Source organism: Pristiophorus japonicus, chromosome 16 (genome assembly GCF_044704955.1).
Source record: "Pristiophorus japonicus isolate sPriJap1 chromosome 16, sPriJap1.hap1, whole genome shotgun sequence".
Lineage (NCBI taxonomy): Eukaryota > Metazoa > Chordata > Chondrichthyes > Pristiophoridae > Pristiophorus > Pristiophorus japonicus.
In genome coordinates this window covers 36,510,726-36,527,504 of record NC_091992.1, presented here as the reverse complement: position 1 = coordinate 36,527,504, position 16,779 = coordinate 36,510,726, and the positions used below count along the sequence as shown (strand labels likewise).

Below are 16,779 nucleotides of genomic sequence, written 5' to 3'. Positions count from 1 at the left end.
CGAAAATGTCTGCTTGAGCATGAGGAGTTTGTCACAGGCGGTATGTTTGGCCGGCCGTGAAACCTAGGTGTCTACATGGAGGTTGTGGCAGTCATTAAGCTAGTTCTGCCCGACGATTGACAGCAGATGAAGAGGTTTCATGGCCTGTTATACCTATTGTCCGTTTCAAAATCCTGTTCTCCCCAAGTCAAAGATTTAGAAGGTGAGCTCTACCCTATTTTATGAAAGAAACTGTAATGGATATGTTGGCATCACTACAGCTTAAATTTAATCAAACGCATGTCCTGCTGCAAAACTACTTGTTTTGACATGACAGGTAAGGCCTTTAGATTTTGATTTTCACAGGAAAGGGACCACCTGTGATGTGTGATCCCAAAACACTGGTGAAAACCTTGGAACCCCACATAATGGGCCCAAATTTGCCCAGGAGTTGCTCCATTTTTTTTGGAGCAACTTGATTTTTTTGGACTATCTTAAAAATCCCTATTTTGCACATTTAATTTGCGGCAGTGATTTAGTTAGGATTTTTTTTAGTTTTGTTTTTTTTTCAAAAGGGGGCGTTACTAGCCACCTACGCCTGTTTTGGCCATTTAAGCCAGTTTGGACAGCTAATAGTTGCTCCAAACTAACTTAGGCCAGCGTATGTGGCTACTTGTGGCCGCACAGAAAACACTTGCAGAGAGTTAAGAAATCAGCGCAGGTAGCCAGAGATGGGGGGGAGGGAAGGGAAGCACAGAGGACCTTGCAAAGCACTAAACACTTTCACAACAACTAATACAGATCTTGTACTGCAACTTTTGCATAATTTACACATTCCACTATATAAAGCTTCATAAAATATGCACTTTTTAATATCATTTATATCAGAAGACAAAGGGTTTCATAAAAGTATTTATGAATCAATTATTAGTGTAATCTGTTACTTTCATTATTTTAATCATTCTACCAGCACTGTGAAATTGGAAAACAAAATACACAGTACAAGAACAGAAAATCAAGTTATATTGAAACATAGTCAATCCTTGAGGCTAAATCTACATCCAAAGAATTCTTGTCAGTGAAGCCACTCTCTCCTGTCTGAGGTAACCGTTAGATGGATTATGTATACTCGGCCATAAATGTAATCGCTCAGCTTGGGTTAGCTTTAAAATCCACAAATCTGAATTTCTAGTTTATTACATGGTTTGCAGTTGAATTTTGATGGTGCTGACTGCCTTTCTTACTGCTCTTATCAGCAGACAGTCTAGGGACAACTTTTCTAATTCGAGCAGCTTGTTCTTTTTCTAAATCATTTAAAGAAACTCTCCTCCTTCCCCTTCCCGATCAAAACGCTTCACCCCCGATCAAAAGTCTCCCCGCACCAACCTGTTTCTTGTAGCCCTCAGCGCGGGCAGGCAGCAGCCGGCCTGTATGACAGGCCACTTGGTCCGGGATAGGGGCGGGACGCGTTGGGTCCCACGCTGCAGGCACGCATCATCATCATCATGGGAGGAGCTACAGCACATGCGCGAATGCTCTACTGCGCATGCGGACAGCTGCCGGCACTCTTTTAGGCGCAGAGTCCTAGCTCCGTCCCCCACTGTGATTGCCATGCCACACCATGCCTAGGATGATCCACAGAGTGGGGAGAATACGGCGATATATTTTTGCCGCCATTTTGAGAGCAGAAAGTCAGCGCACCTCAGGTAAGTGTGCCAAAAAAAACGGAGGGCCAAATTTAGGCCAATAGATCAGAATTCATTCATTAATTTATTCAGTCACTGCAAAAGCAATGGCCTCAGCCAAAGGGCGAAAGTTGTTGCTCATTTTGAACTGTCAGTTATTATTTGAGTTGTCAGCATTTTGGAGCCATTTCAGCTTCTTTGATGCAGGTCAGGAATGTAAAGGTTTAAATAGCATTTTAATCCCATCAGCGTACTGCAGGCAAATCGAGTTTGTAACAAAACAAATATTCATAGTTTGGAATAAATCAGATGCAGTGCTTTAAAAGTGATATACAAGCACAAACATTGATCCAGCAGGGCTACTTAGGCTGGTTCGGGTACAGATGTTGGATGAATTGCTACCATGTGTCTGAAGGCAGGAGATAGGCTGCAGAAACATGGTACTGAACTACAATACAAACATAACCAGCCTTGCCCAGAATTAGGAGAGACCAGAGTGGTGTGGCATAGCACATTAGGATGTCTCAAGCAAGTAATGATGGTCAATCAATGTGTATATAGATATGTTATACAGGATCGTTGGCCTTACATTTACACACCACACATTCACAAGCTCTATCATTCCACTTATTGATGGCTTAAATATTACACACTCACATATTACTTTCCTCAGTTGATGCATCCATAACTGTGGTTATACTGAGCTGGGCGAGCTGCACCTCCAATCACAATCAGTTCACCAGCAGCAGTGCCTCTAGCTCTCTAATTTATGTTACAGTTTCAGTTTTTAATCAATCCCGATAAATTATTTTCCTCCAGACGTTCCCAGTATATTCTAACAGTATGCACTAATGTCTGTATTTTTTAGGAAATGTTATGCTCAAACTACAGGATGTTAATATTGAAGAATGGAACGCTTTCCATTTTAGTTAACCAATATCAGCAGCAAGCACTCCCAACCTAGACAGAGTTAAATGCTCTATAAAGCTCCCTCTACCCTGCCCCAACAATGGCCCAATCCCAGAAGAGAAATCCCCTACTGCACCAATGGGATAATTTTCCATTTCTCATCCATCCAGTGGCCTTTCTGAGTAATATTGACAATTTAGGGCTAATTTATGGGCAGTTTTGTGCTATGGGCCTATGCCAATTAGGAGGTAGATTGAGACTATCCACACCAGCTTCACATTGGACCTTGTTTGCTGAAAAGAGATGTTCATCCCATCAGCACACCCCTCAGCCTGAAAACTTGGAAATTGGGGACACTTTATTTACTACGTGTATTCATGAATACTCAAACAACCTAACATTTTAATGTTAAACTATTTTTTGTGCTTCAAGTGAATTTATTATTTTTTGATTTCCACAAATCAGCATAAAGGAGTTTCAGTTTGATATGTGCTTATTTTGCTTTATCCACAATTCATAATCCAAGGAATTAATACTTTGTTGTATATTGATGATACTTCAATAAAATGTTAATCCTCCAGTGAACAACTGTGGCTGTTATATGACTTCGAGGGCCAATATTCCACATTCTTCAGTCTTGAGTTCGCAGGCATTAGATTCTAATCAGGCAGTTTTGTTTTGAAGATACAAAATCTATTGTCGTTATTTTTTGAAAGAAAAGAAAATGAAATAGACCACATAGTGGATTGATTAAATATCTGCCTATAACATTAAGAGATCCACTGAGGAAATGGTGCTCTCCTTTGACTGCGCAGTATAATCTGCAGGCACAACCAGCCACAGCTAGAATCATTGCGCCAACACAGGTAGTGTGTAACTATTTATAAAAGTCTCACATTTTAGTTGTTTCCAAACCTACTACAATAATAGTTTTGAAGTAACCACAAGGGATCATTACAACCCTGCCCGCCTGGCAGAAATCGGTCAGATGGGCAGTTAACGTTGGCTGGGTGACTTACCCAACGATGCCGCGCACTGTTCCCCCTGTTTTGAATTTTAACCTGCTCTTCTGAGCAGGCGGCAAAGATGCTCACCTGAGGCGGGTGGGGTCCTTCTTTAAATATCGGGGTCTGAGAACATCATCGGGCCCCAATTGCATGTTTTAACTGATGGTCTGAGCAGGGAAGGCATTGTGACTTACCCACCGATGCCCCACACCGTTCCCACTGTTTTGAATTTTAACCTACTCTTCCGACATGGTCCTTCTTTAAATATCAGGGTCTGAGGACAGCATCGAGCCCCAATTGCATGTTTTAACTGGTGGCCTGCGCAAGGAAGACATTGTGACTTTCCCACCAGGTGAAGATTGCGAGAAAAGAATCCAGGGCTATTTTATTGGACCAATAGGGGTGCCACTGAGTTACACCAGTGCCACCTGACAAGAGTCAGCACTAGAAGGGACTGATAAAGGGTCATTGCCCCGAAACGTTAACTCTGCTTCCTCTCCACAGATGCTGCCTAACCTGCTGAGATTTCCAGCATTTTCTGTTGTTATTTCAGCACTAGAAGGGTCCCTTTAAGGGCACCACGAATATAATAACCAAGCCAGCAGTCCAATTAACTTCTAAACAAGAAGCAAGGTTAATATTCCAGGTGTGACAAAGTCAGGTTTGTGAAGCACCTTTGCAGAAGCGAGGGAAACTGGTGAAGTTCATGAGCTCAGATGTGCTCACTCTTTTCACAAGAGGCAGCTAGTAGGTATAACAGCCTGTGAACAGATTTTAAAATGCTAGCAAGAGGTGCGAAGGGATGTATGCTGTCGTAATGTTGTCTCAGTCGTGCATTTGAAAGCCGAAGGATGACTCAGGCGCATATTTTATTTGACTTCCATCTTTTGTGTTTTTCTCTTTATCATTTCTAAATCTCAATTTTATTCCATACAAGACAGATTTTATGCCATTTTTTTTGCCATTTGTGACCGATTGCATATTAAATGCCGTGTAGAATTCATTTCACTCTTTTGTGGTGAGGAATGACATCAAACATCACCTTAATCCTTTTATTCATAAAGAAAATTATCTGATGTGAAACCGGGCCAAAAATATGATAACTATTACCTTGTAACAGTGGGTTATTCTAAATTTGCTTATGTAATTTTGAACAGATAGGTAATGGGTCAGAAATATATTCTTTCAATAAGAAAGGGATATACTGAGCTTTCCTTGAACATCACTGCGAGCGATGTTTGACATTTCCAATACTGCACATCAACAAGAATTGCTTCACTGTATCGGTACCTTCAGCTGTCACATTCTTTTCAAGGCATTATAAAAATCGTTCTGACCCAAAAAGTATTTTTTATTACAAAAGGAATGGGTTTTTAATCAAGAAAAATGCATAAAACTGTATCTGGATATAGATTTATTTTTAATTGTATTATTATAAACAGTTGAAGGAGGGCAGAAAAATCACATTATATACCTCGAAATAAAATGAATGGATGGGTTTAAAAAATAAATGATGTTTCGGTGAATGAGTTCAACGTTACTAATGCTTCGTTCCTTTTAATAAGTTAAAGTACAGGGTCATGAGTTATTCCTTAAGTCTCCAAATAGCTTGCATGTTTCATTCATCAAAGGAAGGGCAAGACAAGAATGGAAGTCTTATCTTCATTTTTTTTTTTCCTTTTGTTGTTGGTGCCGTGCTGGGCTATGTCGGATTGACTTTACCAATGGGCCATGTAATCATGCTCACAGCTCCGAACTTTGCAACCCATTTCCTGAAATAATACACCCCATCCTTCATTGCAGAAACCTTTTCAATGTACATTTGTTACAATATTGCTAAAGGAATGGCCGCTGATTTCCTGTGACGCCTGTACAAAGATTTTTAAAAGTAGGTTGAATTACTTCTGATACTTCCGTTTAAAGCTGCATAAATTGAATTGTTTTACAAAGTGATCATTTAATTTTAAATAATGTTAAATTATACGAGTCCTTTCTACAACAGTCTCTGTTTATGGTTCTCTTAATGTAAAGATTTTTAAATATTCTGTGTTGAAGACTTCTGTCTTCATCACCTGGGCAGTAAGCTGCCACAGTGGATTGTTCGCCCAATTTTCATTCCATTGTTCCCACTGCTGAGCTCAGAGAAGGCAGTAGGTTGTTGGTTCAAATCCCACACCAGAGAGCTGTGTAGGCTGGTTCATTGAATATTTTTAAGGTGGAGATAGACAGATTTTTGAGCAAAAAGAGAGTAAAGGGTTATGGGGAGCGGGCAGGGAAGTGGAACTGAGTCCATGATCAGATCAGCCATGATCTTATTGAATGGTGGAGCAGGCTCGAAGGGCCAAATGGTCTACTCCTGCATCTATTTCTTATGTTCTTATGACTCCTCCATCCTCGGCCTCTTACGCTGTTCCAACGAAGCTCAACGTAAACTCGAGGAACGGCACCTCATCTTTCGATTAGGCAATTTACAGCCTTCTGGACTTGACATCGAGTTCACCAATTTCAGACCATAACCTCTGCCCCTATTTTTTCACTGTTGATGTTTCTGCCATTCCCATTTACACCCCTTCTAGACCCATCTTTTGCTTCTTTACTTGTCCCATTACCATCTCCTTTCACTTTGTACTATCATTCCTTTTGTCATTTATTCTTTCCTGCCTTCCACCCTATCACAGACCTTGCCTTTTGTTCTGTCTTCTTCTCCCCCTTTCCCTGTCCCTGCCCTTGCTTAAAATCTGTTACATCTCTAACTTTTTCCAGTTCTGATGAAAGGTCACCGACCTGAAATGTGAACTCTGTTTCTCTCTCCACAGATGCTGCCTGACCTGCTGAGTATTTCCAGCATTTTCTGTCTCTATTGCTCGATCACATAATCTAGGCTCGAACATCAGTGCAGTACTAAGGACTGCTGCATTGTGAGAGGGGTGGTGGAGAGCTTGGGGAGAAGATGAATTACCTGAATTTAGTCCATTGATACCACTTTGGGTCTGGTTTGGCTTGTCTTTTTAACCCTTTAAACCACAGTTACAAACTCTGAATAAAATCCTGTAACATTTGAGGATTAAGTAATAAACCCTATGTCTTATTTCAAAAAATTCCAATTATCATTTGTTTCAAATTGCATGGATTCTAAAGAGTTATCTAATGCCACAAGCGTGAACAAAAATGGGGATTGCATGTGCTTCTGAACTCTCCAGGATTTTACAAGTCAGATGCTCATCAGCACTCTGATCGATACGGTTTAAAACACAATACTGACTATGTGCAGAGGAATTTCCTAGTTCATAGTTACAAATATACAAGTGAAGCGACTGCGATTGAATAGTTGAATTCTTTTCATGTTCAAAACCCATCTGAAAATCCATTCATTACAGGTACTCCTTGCAGCAAATATTGCAGGTGCAAGAGAATGCACAGGCAGCCTGCTCTCAGACTTTATTCTGCTCCTGAGCCAGCCACTGGGATATGTGTGGTTAAATTTTCCCACTGGCTTTCCCTTCCTCCTGGTGGGAATGAAGCCTGTCTGTTGCTCCGGATCGTCCCCTATTGAGATCCATTACTCATCATGTAGGAATCAGAGGTGAAAGCCCCAAATGCTACCAAAATGTAAAAAAACAGTTGGTATATTAACACGCTGTATCATTGAATAGCCTACAAAACCCATTTAAGCATAGATTAAGAAAGGTCAACAAGATCCTGTGAGTAAATCAAAAGTGAAATTATTACATCCCATTCGAATTGAACTGGATTGAACTGAACTGAGCATATTACTTGAACAACTGTACCATTTGAAAAGTACTTGGATGTGCACTTAAAGTGCCGTAACCTACAGGGCTACGGACCAAGAGCTGGAAAGTGGGATTAGGCTGAATGGCTCTTGCAGTCGGCGCGGATATGATGGGCCGAAATGGCCTCCTTCCATGCTTTAAATTTCTATGATTCTATGATTTAGTATAACCGCTGATGTTATGGCTCTGTTTACACTGCACAGTGTGAGTGCCTTCATTATAACCAGTGTGGCAAAAAAAAAACATTAATAATTAACTGCTAGCGAGTATTCCTATACAGACTCTTCCATTCAATGAAATTCCATTTATCTACCACTCTGGGAGGACTAGGATTAATCAACCTTGGATTTGTCTCAGGAATTTAGTGTGTTTCTTGCAATCCAATTGGCTACTCATTTCAATCCGAGTTATAACACAAATCAAACGTATGCCTGACAGAAATAAATTTCTATCATTTACCATTACTGCACAATCTCAAGAGACCTAAAAGTTTTACTTTCAATCTATGAAACAAATTGAGCACTTTCAATTGGCATTAACAAGCCTTTCCATTTCTGATGGCAGGCAACATGGAGTATCATCTCATCCCTTCAATTAAACCTGCATCTTTATTATCAAAATTTTTCACAATCCTTTTAAACCTTTCTACATTTGTGTTTGCATTTCCCCCCAAAAATTATGGTCAAGAAATTGCGTAGTGCCCCAACTTTTGTGGGAGCGCGAAAGTATCGCCGGGCGCTACACAATTCCAGCGGACGCGAATTTCCAGTTTAGCGTCCCAGAAGGGAAGTGGAGCATTAAATAAAGCACGACCACTTCACTTAGAGCACTAAGCCAGGCAAGAAGGGCGTTAGCGGCAGAGTGCTACACAATGTCCCGTGCAGTGCTGCCAGAATCACAGGCTCCTTCCCTCCCTTAAAGGGAAGGGCCATTGCTGAGGGCTCTGCAAGGAAACAAATCGACTGCTTGGCAACGGCGCCTGAGATCCACGACGAGTGCAGGGCTGATCAATCGCGGCAGTAGAAAAATTGAAAAATCAGCAGAGAGGGTTGATAAAAAAAAATGTTGTCTACCTCACCAGCAATCCTTTTAACTACCGCTCCCAAGCGGCCGGCCAACCTGACAATGCCTCCTGGAGCTGCCGGTGTTGATACCCAGCAATGTTGCAGGGGGTGGAAGTTAACTTAGGATCAGGGGTGGTACCGGGCTGCTGCACACCAGATGACATCACAATCTCAGGGATGCAGGAGATTGTGACGTTAAGGTTTACCGCCACCGCTAACCTTGCAAGGAAAGTCCGCGGGCATTGGTACTCTCGCCGTGCTCAGTCAGAAAGCCAGTAACGTCCCGTTATTGCCCCCTGGAGGCACTAAAGGAGGTGCAAAGGCCAATTTAATGTGTTTATTGCAGTTAATCTTTCCTTCATGTTTCATAATTGTAAACTTTCAGAATAGTATTGAAAAACTCACTGATATGTAAACAGGATAACATTAGACTTTAAATGTTTGTGATAAGTTAACGAATGATTTTCTAAAGAATAAAAATTCCAAATGTTGTTAAATGTTGAAAAAGTAAAGCAACAGATCATATAAATAGTGAATAAAAGTAAAGAAAATCAGGTACTCAAAAAACATAATAAACATAAAACGGTTGTTTCCTAACTGCAGGAGCATGATGATAGTGCAGATTGAAGCTGTAACACAGGGCATGGCAAAGTGCTAAGGCCACGTTCAATCCACGCGGGCGCCTGCTATGGGGATGTACTGACCAGAAGCCAAATGTCTCCCTGTAGTGGAATGGTCAAAGGGAGAGTCTCAAGTGGGGTGGCCTTGCTTATCTACTTGTGATCAACCAGCAGTGACCTTAATGATGCTGTGGGAGCTTGTCAGGTCTGCGGAGCTGGGAGATACTCAGAAAAAACGAAAAATTGGAATAATGGGGTTTTGCTCCTGTAGTAAGGTGCTTACCTTCAATAAAGCTTCTTAACCCCTATTAAACTTATTAACTCCAAAATTGCGAGGCTCTCCTGGTATGGGTACTCATGCTGATTGAAGAATTAGACAATGAGGGAGCTTGGCTTGATTTGCAGTGCTCCTTATTTTGCCGCCATTAAAATCAATGGGCCAGATTTTGTTTTCAGTGGCGGCAGCCATTCATTACACGTGCACTTGCCTACAGACTTTCTATGGGATTTTGTACTGGAACTTCCTGTAAATTAGAGAGCCTTTTCAGCACGGCACCCTCTACAGAGCATCTTGAATCTGTGTGAACAGGGAGAGCAAATGTGCATCTCCTTAACCAATCAGATTGGAGAATCATTAATGAGCAGTGCAGAGTCTGAACCAGGAAGTGTCAGTTCGAATATTTAATTCAATGTCAAATCATGTACAGAAAGCAAAATAAAGAGAGGGAAAGAATATCTGGAATTAAGAGGGGGATAAAATAAACTGAAAGAAAAAGTAATAGTACATTTTATTTACATTTTATTATTTTGTAAATCTCCAACAATAATTAAAATCTGAAGGAATGAGACTCCACACTTGTTTAAGTTAATTTTCAGTGCCAGAAAAGTTGTTTGGCAGTAATTAAGACTTACCATGCAGTTAAAAATTTACTTACACTTGAATGGACAAGCCCTAACTTTTTCACCTATATATCACATAAGTACAGCAGCAACGTCAAGCCATTCCATTTTTCAACACCGAGTCTCTCAGCGACATACCATTATTGTGCAGCTTCCCGAGGAACAGGGCAACTCAGTCAGTAACTAACTGATTTACGGATTTAACGGCGCATGTGAGGTTGCCGGAAGTTGCTGTCCAATTTATACTTTACTAATAGTGAGCGCCGTTAACCTCACTGTTATTTCTACAGCAAAATCTGGCCCAACGTCTGAACATTGGGGACGCCATGAATCATGTTTCAGGAGAGAAACATTACAATTTTGACACCAAGCAGTTGAATCCTGATAAATGGAACTTGTAATTCGTTTGCTAGGAATAGTTATGATTGGATCTGATATATATATAAACTTCAGAGAAGAATGATGAATTTGCAAAGTTATGTACCATTGCCTATTTTATGGTTCATTCTCCAATTGAATCTAAACAAAATCAATGCATCCATCTGGATAAGAGTAGAACATTTTTTGTTTGGATCAGGTTATTGGATTTAAATATAATTGTGTTGTCCTAAGTGTAAAGAGTGAGTGAGAACCTCACAGACAGTATATTTTATTGTGAATTTCATATCACTGCACTCCCAAATGATATTTCAAAATCTGAAAATTATTCCAGTTCAAACACTTTTTAAATTAATTCTCAAAATGCGGGCATTGCTAGCAAGGTCAGCATTTATTGCCCATTCATAGTTGCTCTTTAGAAGATGGTGGTGGGTTTTCTTTTTGAACCACAGCTGTCCGTTCAGTGAAGGTGTCCGCACAATCATGTTGTGTATGGAGTTCCAGGATTTTGATCCAGTAATGGTGAAGGAATGCCAAAATATGTCCCAGTCAGGATGATGTATTACGTGAAGGTGATGGTGTTCCAAGCCATCTGATGGCCTTGTCCCTCTAGGTGGTGGAGGTCACAGGTTTAGGAGGTGCTGCCGAAGAAGCTTTGGCGTGTTGCTGCAGTGCATCCTGTAGATAGGACACACTGCAGCCACGGTACGCTGGGGGTGGAGGGATTGAATGTTTGGGTTAGTGGGTAATGGCTAATCAAGTGGAAGTGTGGCTTTGTCATGGATGGTGTTGAACTTCTTGAGTGTTGTTACAGCTGCACCCATCCAGATGAGTGAGCAGTATTTCATCACACTCCTGACTTGTGCCTCATAGGTAGTGGAGAGACTATAGGGGGTCAGGAGGAGGCCACTTGCTGCAGGATACCCAGCATCTGACCTGCTCCAGTAACTATGGCATTTATATGGCTGGTCCAGTTGAGCTTCTAGTCAATGGTAACCCCTAGGATGTTGATGATGGGGGACTCAGCAATCGTAACGTTATTGAATGACGAGGGCAGATAGTTAAGGTCTCCTTTGATCATTGCCTCGCACTTCTGTGGCGCAAATGTTACTTGCCACCTATCAGCTCAAGCCTGGATATTGTGCAGGTCTTGCTGCATGTGGGCATGGACTATTTCATGGTGAATGGAGCTGAACACTGCAATCATTAACAAACGGTCTCATTTCTGACCTTATGATGGAGGGAAGGTCATTAAGGAAGCAGCTGAAGATGGTTGGGCCTAGGACGTGGCCCTGAAGTACTCATGAAGTGATGTTCTGCGGTTGAGATGATTGGCTCCAACAACCACAACCAGATTCCCTGTGCTAGGTATGACTCCACCCACTGGGGAGTATTCCCCCTGATTCCCAGTGTTTTCAGTTTTACTGGGGATCCTTGGTTCGACACTTGGTTGAATAATTTCAGCATAACCATACTTGATAATATGAGGAAAGTGGCATTTTTTTAAAGCAGGATGCAGCTTAATATTCATTTTTACATCAATGCCAAGCAATTTTGTCTAAATAAAGAACTAACTTATTCACATAACTGCATTTAAACAGTCCCTTTTGGACCTCAGGATCTTCCCAAAGAGTTTTGCAAGTCCCACTCCTGGCATTTGCGCAGATAAATCTAGGCTGATGCTCCAGTGCAGTGCTGAGGAAGTGCTGCACTGTCGGAGGTGCCGTCTTTTGGATGAGATGTTAAACCAAGGCTTCATCTGCTCTCTCAGGTGGACATAAAAAAATCCCATGTCACTTTTTCAAAGAAGAGCAGGGGAGTTATCCCCAATGTCCTGGCCAATATTTAGCCCCCGACCAACATCATGGAAGCAGATTATATGGTCATTATAACATTTCTGTCTGTGGGAGTTGCTGTGTGCAAAGTGGCTGCCATGTTTCCTACATTACAACAGTGACTACAATTCAAAACATACTTCATTGGCTGTAAAGTGCTTTGGGGCATCCTGTAGTCCTAAAAGGACTGTGTAAATGCAAGTTATTTCTTTGTTTAGCCAAAATTGCTTGGCAATTGAAAGGCACTATATAAATGCAAGTCTTTCTTTATTTTATGGTGTAGTCACTCTTGTAATGTCGGAATGGCAGCGGCCAATTTGTGCACATCAAGTTCCCACAAACAGCAATGAAATAACTGACCAGGTAATCTGTTTTTGATGTTGGTTGAAGGATAAATATTGGCTAGGACACTAGGAAAACACCCCTGCTCTTCTTCAAGTAGTGCCATGGGATCTTTTCCATCCACCTGAGAGGGTAGACAGGACCTTTGGTTTAACCTCTCATCCAAAGGACAGCACCTCAAAAATTGCAGCACTCCCTCAGTACTGCACCTCAAAAATTGCAGCACTCCCTCAGTACTGCACCTCAAAAATTGCAGCACTCCCTCAGTACTGCACCTCAAAAATTGCAGCACTCCCTCAGTACTGCATTGGTATGCCAGCCTAGATCATGTGCTCAATGCTTTGGAATGGGGCTGAACCCACAACATTCTGACTCAGAGGCGAGAATGGTATCACCGAGCCAAGGCTGACACCTGTCTGCGGTAATGCAAAAGTGACAGTTTAACTCAAAAGAATCTGAATGCACTGAAGCCATGAGTTACAAACCCCGTCGAGGAGACTGTCTCACACTGATTGCAGTATGACTCCAGCTTCACTCTTTTGGGCATAGAATAACTATAGATATGTCCTCCACTGAAAACAATATCAATCGCTTCCTATCCAAGCTGCACACAGTTTCTTTTCAATAGAAATACACCAAAAGTGTTTTATGAATGATTTATTATATTGGAGAATCTGATACAGTCTACTCCTAATTCAAAGTCACTTAATTCAAATGATCTTATAATTCAGATTTTAAGCCCTCTTTGCTAGTTTATTTTCTTTTGCTTAATTCAAAATATTGGCTAATGAATGCAATTCTTTTGAGTGCTAAAAAACGATGTTGAATTATCAGGAGTAGACTGATATGACGTCAGTAAATATTAGTCTTCAAACTTAGACTTGCATTGCACCACTGAATACTTCTGTTCCTCTTGTCCCTGTATCAGTTGTGGCTCAGTGGGTGGCACTCTCATCTCTGAGTCAGAAGATTGTGAGTTCAAGTCCCACTCCGAGGACTTGGGCACATAAATCTAGGCTGACATGCCAGTACAGTGCTGAGGAAGTGTTGCATTGTCGGAGGTGACATCTTTCAGATGAAACGTTAAACCGAGATCCCATCTGCCCTCTCAGGTGTAAAAGATCTCATGGCACTATTTTGAAGGAAAAAAGGAGAGTTATCCCCGGTGCCTTGGCCAATATTTATCCCTCTATCAACATAACAAAATCAGATTATCTGGTCATTATCACACTGCTGTTTGTGGGAGCTTGCTGTGCACAAATTGGCTGCTGCGTTTCCCACATTACAACAGTGACTACATTCTAAAATACTTCATTAGCTGTAAAGCGCTTTGCGATGTCCAGTGGTCATGAAAGGTGCTATATAAATGCAAATCTTTCTTTCTCCTTTCTTTCTTCCCCTGCCTCAATTATTGATGTCCCCAGGATTTAATACCTCTGAAAAACAGGTTCATGTTAAAACACAACTTCAAATTGTACATTATTGAGGTTCTCTGCGCGAGAAACTGTTTGCTAAATGTGACCTGGAGGATGAGCCATCAGCAGAAAACAGGGGAACAATTGAAGTCAAGGCTTTAAAGTGCAGAGGCAGATGAAAGATCTATGAGCAGGAATTAATTCTTCATGAGTTCCATCCTGTACTTCATGTTACACTGTTAAAGTTAATACAATTTTAGATTAAATCTCGCTCCTCGTCTAGCGAAGGTGGGGACACTAGGGACTTCAGTCCAGATTTTTGAAAAAATAGGATCAGCAATGTGTATTTATATAGCATTTTCACGACTTCAGGACATCCAATTTATAGCCAATGAAGTACTTTAGAATTGTAGTCACTGTTGCAATGTAGAAAAGATGGCAGCCAATTTGCGCACAGCAAGCTCCCACAAACAGCAACGTGATAATGACCAGATAATTTGCCTTAGTGATTTTGGTTGAGGGATAAATATTTGCCTGGGTGGGGGGATGTTTTACATCCACCTGAGAAGACAGAGGGAGCCTAGATTTAATGGGGCTGCAATTGAGCCCCACCGCAAATGGGGCGCACCTATCGGATTTGGACGTTTCTCTCCACCCTAGTCCATGGGGTGGAGATTCTGGAGAAATTCAGGACTCTGAAATGTTTTTTGGCTCGGGGCTCAGATCAGGTGCAGGCGGGAGTGCCCTTGCAACGTCATGCTGACATGTCACAACATCGCTCCCCTTCAGTTAAAGGGGAGGGCCTCTGCGATCTCTGCATAATTTTAAGTTAGGTCCACTGGGCCACCAGGGAGGGTTTCGACTGGGCCAGCGGCCTGGCAACCAAGAGGGGGCGCCAGGCTGTCTGTTGGCGGCCCGGCTGAACCCGGGGGTATAATTGTCAGGCTGACCTGGCAGTCGGGCGACAAAAAAAATTAACATGCCAGCCGTAGCAATGCACCCTCCCCTTTAAGGGTGGCCGGGCCGCCATGCCACAGAACGTGCACCGACAGCAAAAGCTGCCGGGGGCACCGACCTGTGGCAGGGCCGCTCTCGCAGGGCAATACCGGGAATGGGGCCATTTCCCGAGGGGCGATTTTGCGAAGGGGTCCCCGCCAGTCGGAAAGAGGTCGGCGCGTGCACACCGTGGCGGGAAAACAGGGGGAGCGGCCCTGGACACCGCTCCAAACCTGAGGAAGGGCAATTTACAAAATGGCAGCCCCTCCGCGGAGAATCGGCGGCCGTTCCGCGCCGCCCCATGGCCGCTGCTTTCAGGTGGCCAGAGGCCTCATCGGGAGGGGCAATTTCGACCCCAACATCTCGTTGGAAAGACAGCACCTCCCTCAGTACTGCACTGGAGTGCCAGCCTCGGTTTTGAGCTGAAGTCTCTGGAGTAGGAATTGGACCCAAGTCCTTCTTGAGCAGGAGGCGAGGGTGCCACCATTAAGGCACGGCTGCCACCTAACTACAACTGCATGCTTACAAATGGACACAAGTGTGCGATATTGAGGATGTGGCTGGGGAATTGCTCTGGAGTGAGTTTGAGCCCTTTCTCGGGTGCGTGGTCCTTACCATTGAGTTGGCGGTAGACGATGTCCTCCAGCAGCGACAGCCTCTTCAGCACAGCCTGTTGGAGAGGAGGCGCTCCCCGGGATGTCAGGTTGCTGGACTCGGCTCCTCTCTGCGCCGCGTGTACCGACTCCCGCCCCTTGAGAGGGACCCTGCACCGAGCCAGGAACAACAAGAAGCCGACGACAGCCACCAGATTGAGAATCAGCAGCCCCTTGACCCTGCGAAGAGAAGCCATCCAACCCTTGGAGCTGGGTCTGGAAATAAACCCCGGTGTTCTACCGACAGTCTGCTGGGAAATCGATCAGCTTGGGCAGTTGGTCAAATTCCGAGTTTCAGAGAAGGGGCGCACACCAGTTGTTGAAATCCGTGCAATCGCAGGTCCGTTAGATCTCTGTGACACATTCAGCTCTCAATTCGGAATTCCCTCCATCCAGCTGCTGTGGGTGTCCGTAAACCAGAAAATCTCAGTCAGCCAACTCGAATCAACAATTTCAACCGCTACTTTATATGTGTATATATATATATGCACACACACACACACACAGGTCACAGGTGGCACAACCGAGGTTGTGTCTTGTACAACACTGCGGCCGGTCAAATTAGATTGCTCAAAGCAGCGAAACCAACAATCCGATAGCAGCGGGACGAGGAATCAAGACACGCACAGGTTGCTGTTCGTCCCTGCTCCAGGAATCACGGCCAGGAAAATATTACACCCGCGTCTATTCAGGACATTTCCCAAGTTGACCTATCGATATTGAAATTGACAAGTCGGAGGGAATGAAACTGACATCCGCGCGCTGGTGAAATTGAGGAGCCGTACTGCAGCAGAAGCTGGCTGCTACTGTGCTTGTGCACTCTCGACTTTCAAATACCCTGACATTCACTTCCCCGAGAATACACCCACGACATGTGTGTCTTCTGTGCTACATCAGTCTCGGGTGGATGAGGGCTTGGGTCCAAGATGTGTGTCACTGCGCTTTTTTTTCCCTCTCGGCGGTCTCAGATCTCAGAGTGAGGAGAGGAGGGGAGGAGGAGCAGGTCGCGCTGCTCCCCTTGACGGCACGCTGATCTCCCCCTCACCTACAGTGCACAGACAGTTCTACAGGGAAGGATGGATGTAGCTGGGTTGGAGCACCGTCCTCAGCCTAGCGGAGCCTGCTGCGATGTGGGAGGGTATGAAGTAATAGACGGAACGGATTTCGAACGGGCTGTGAAATAAAATCCGGAATGGATGTCAAAG

The 16,779-nt window shown here is 43.2% G+C and overlaps 1 protein-coding gene across 2 annotated transcripts in view; it reads right to left on the bottom strand.

Moving 5' to 3' along the window:
• Window positions 1-16,779, bottom strand: part of galnt17 (polypeptide N-acetylgalactosaminyltransferase 17) — a 472,564-nt gene that overhangs the window by 427,010 nt on the left and 28,775 nt on the right. Inside the window, exon 2 of one of the 2 annotated variants that reach the window (XM_070857213.1) lies at window positions 15,537-15,973. The exons of the other annotated variant lie outside the window; for it this stretch is intronic. Coding sequence (XP_070713314.1) covers window positions 15,537-15,771 — 235 coding nt within the window. The 5' untranslated portion in view covers window positions 15,772-15,973. The remainder of the gene's footprint in view (window positions 1-15,536; window positions 15,974-16,779) is intronic. 2 annotated transcript variants of the gene reach the window in all.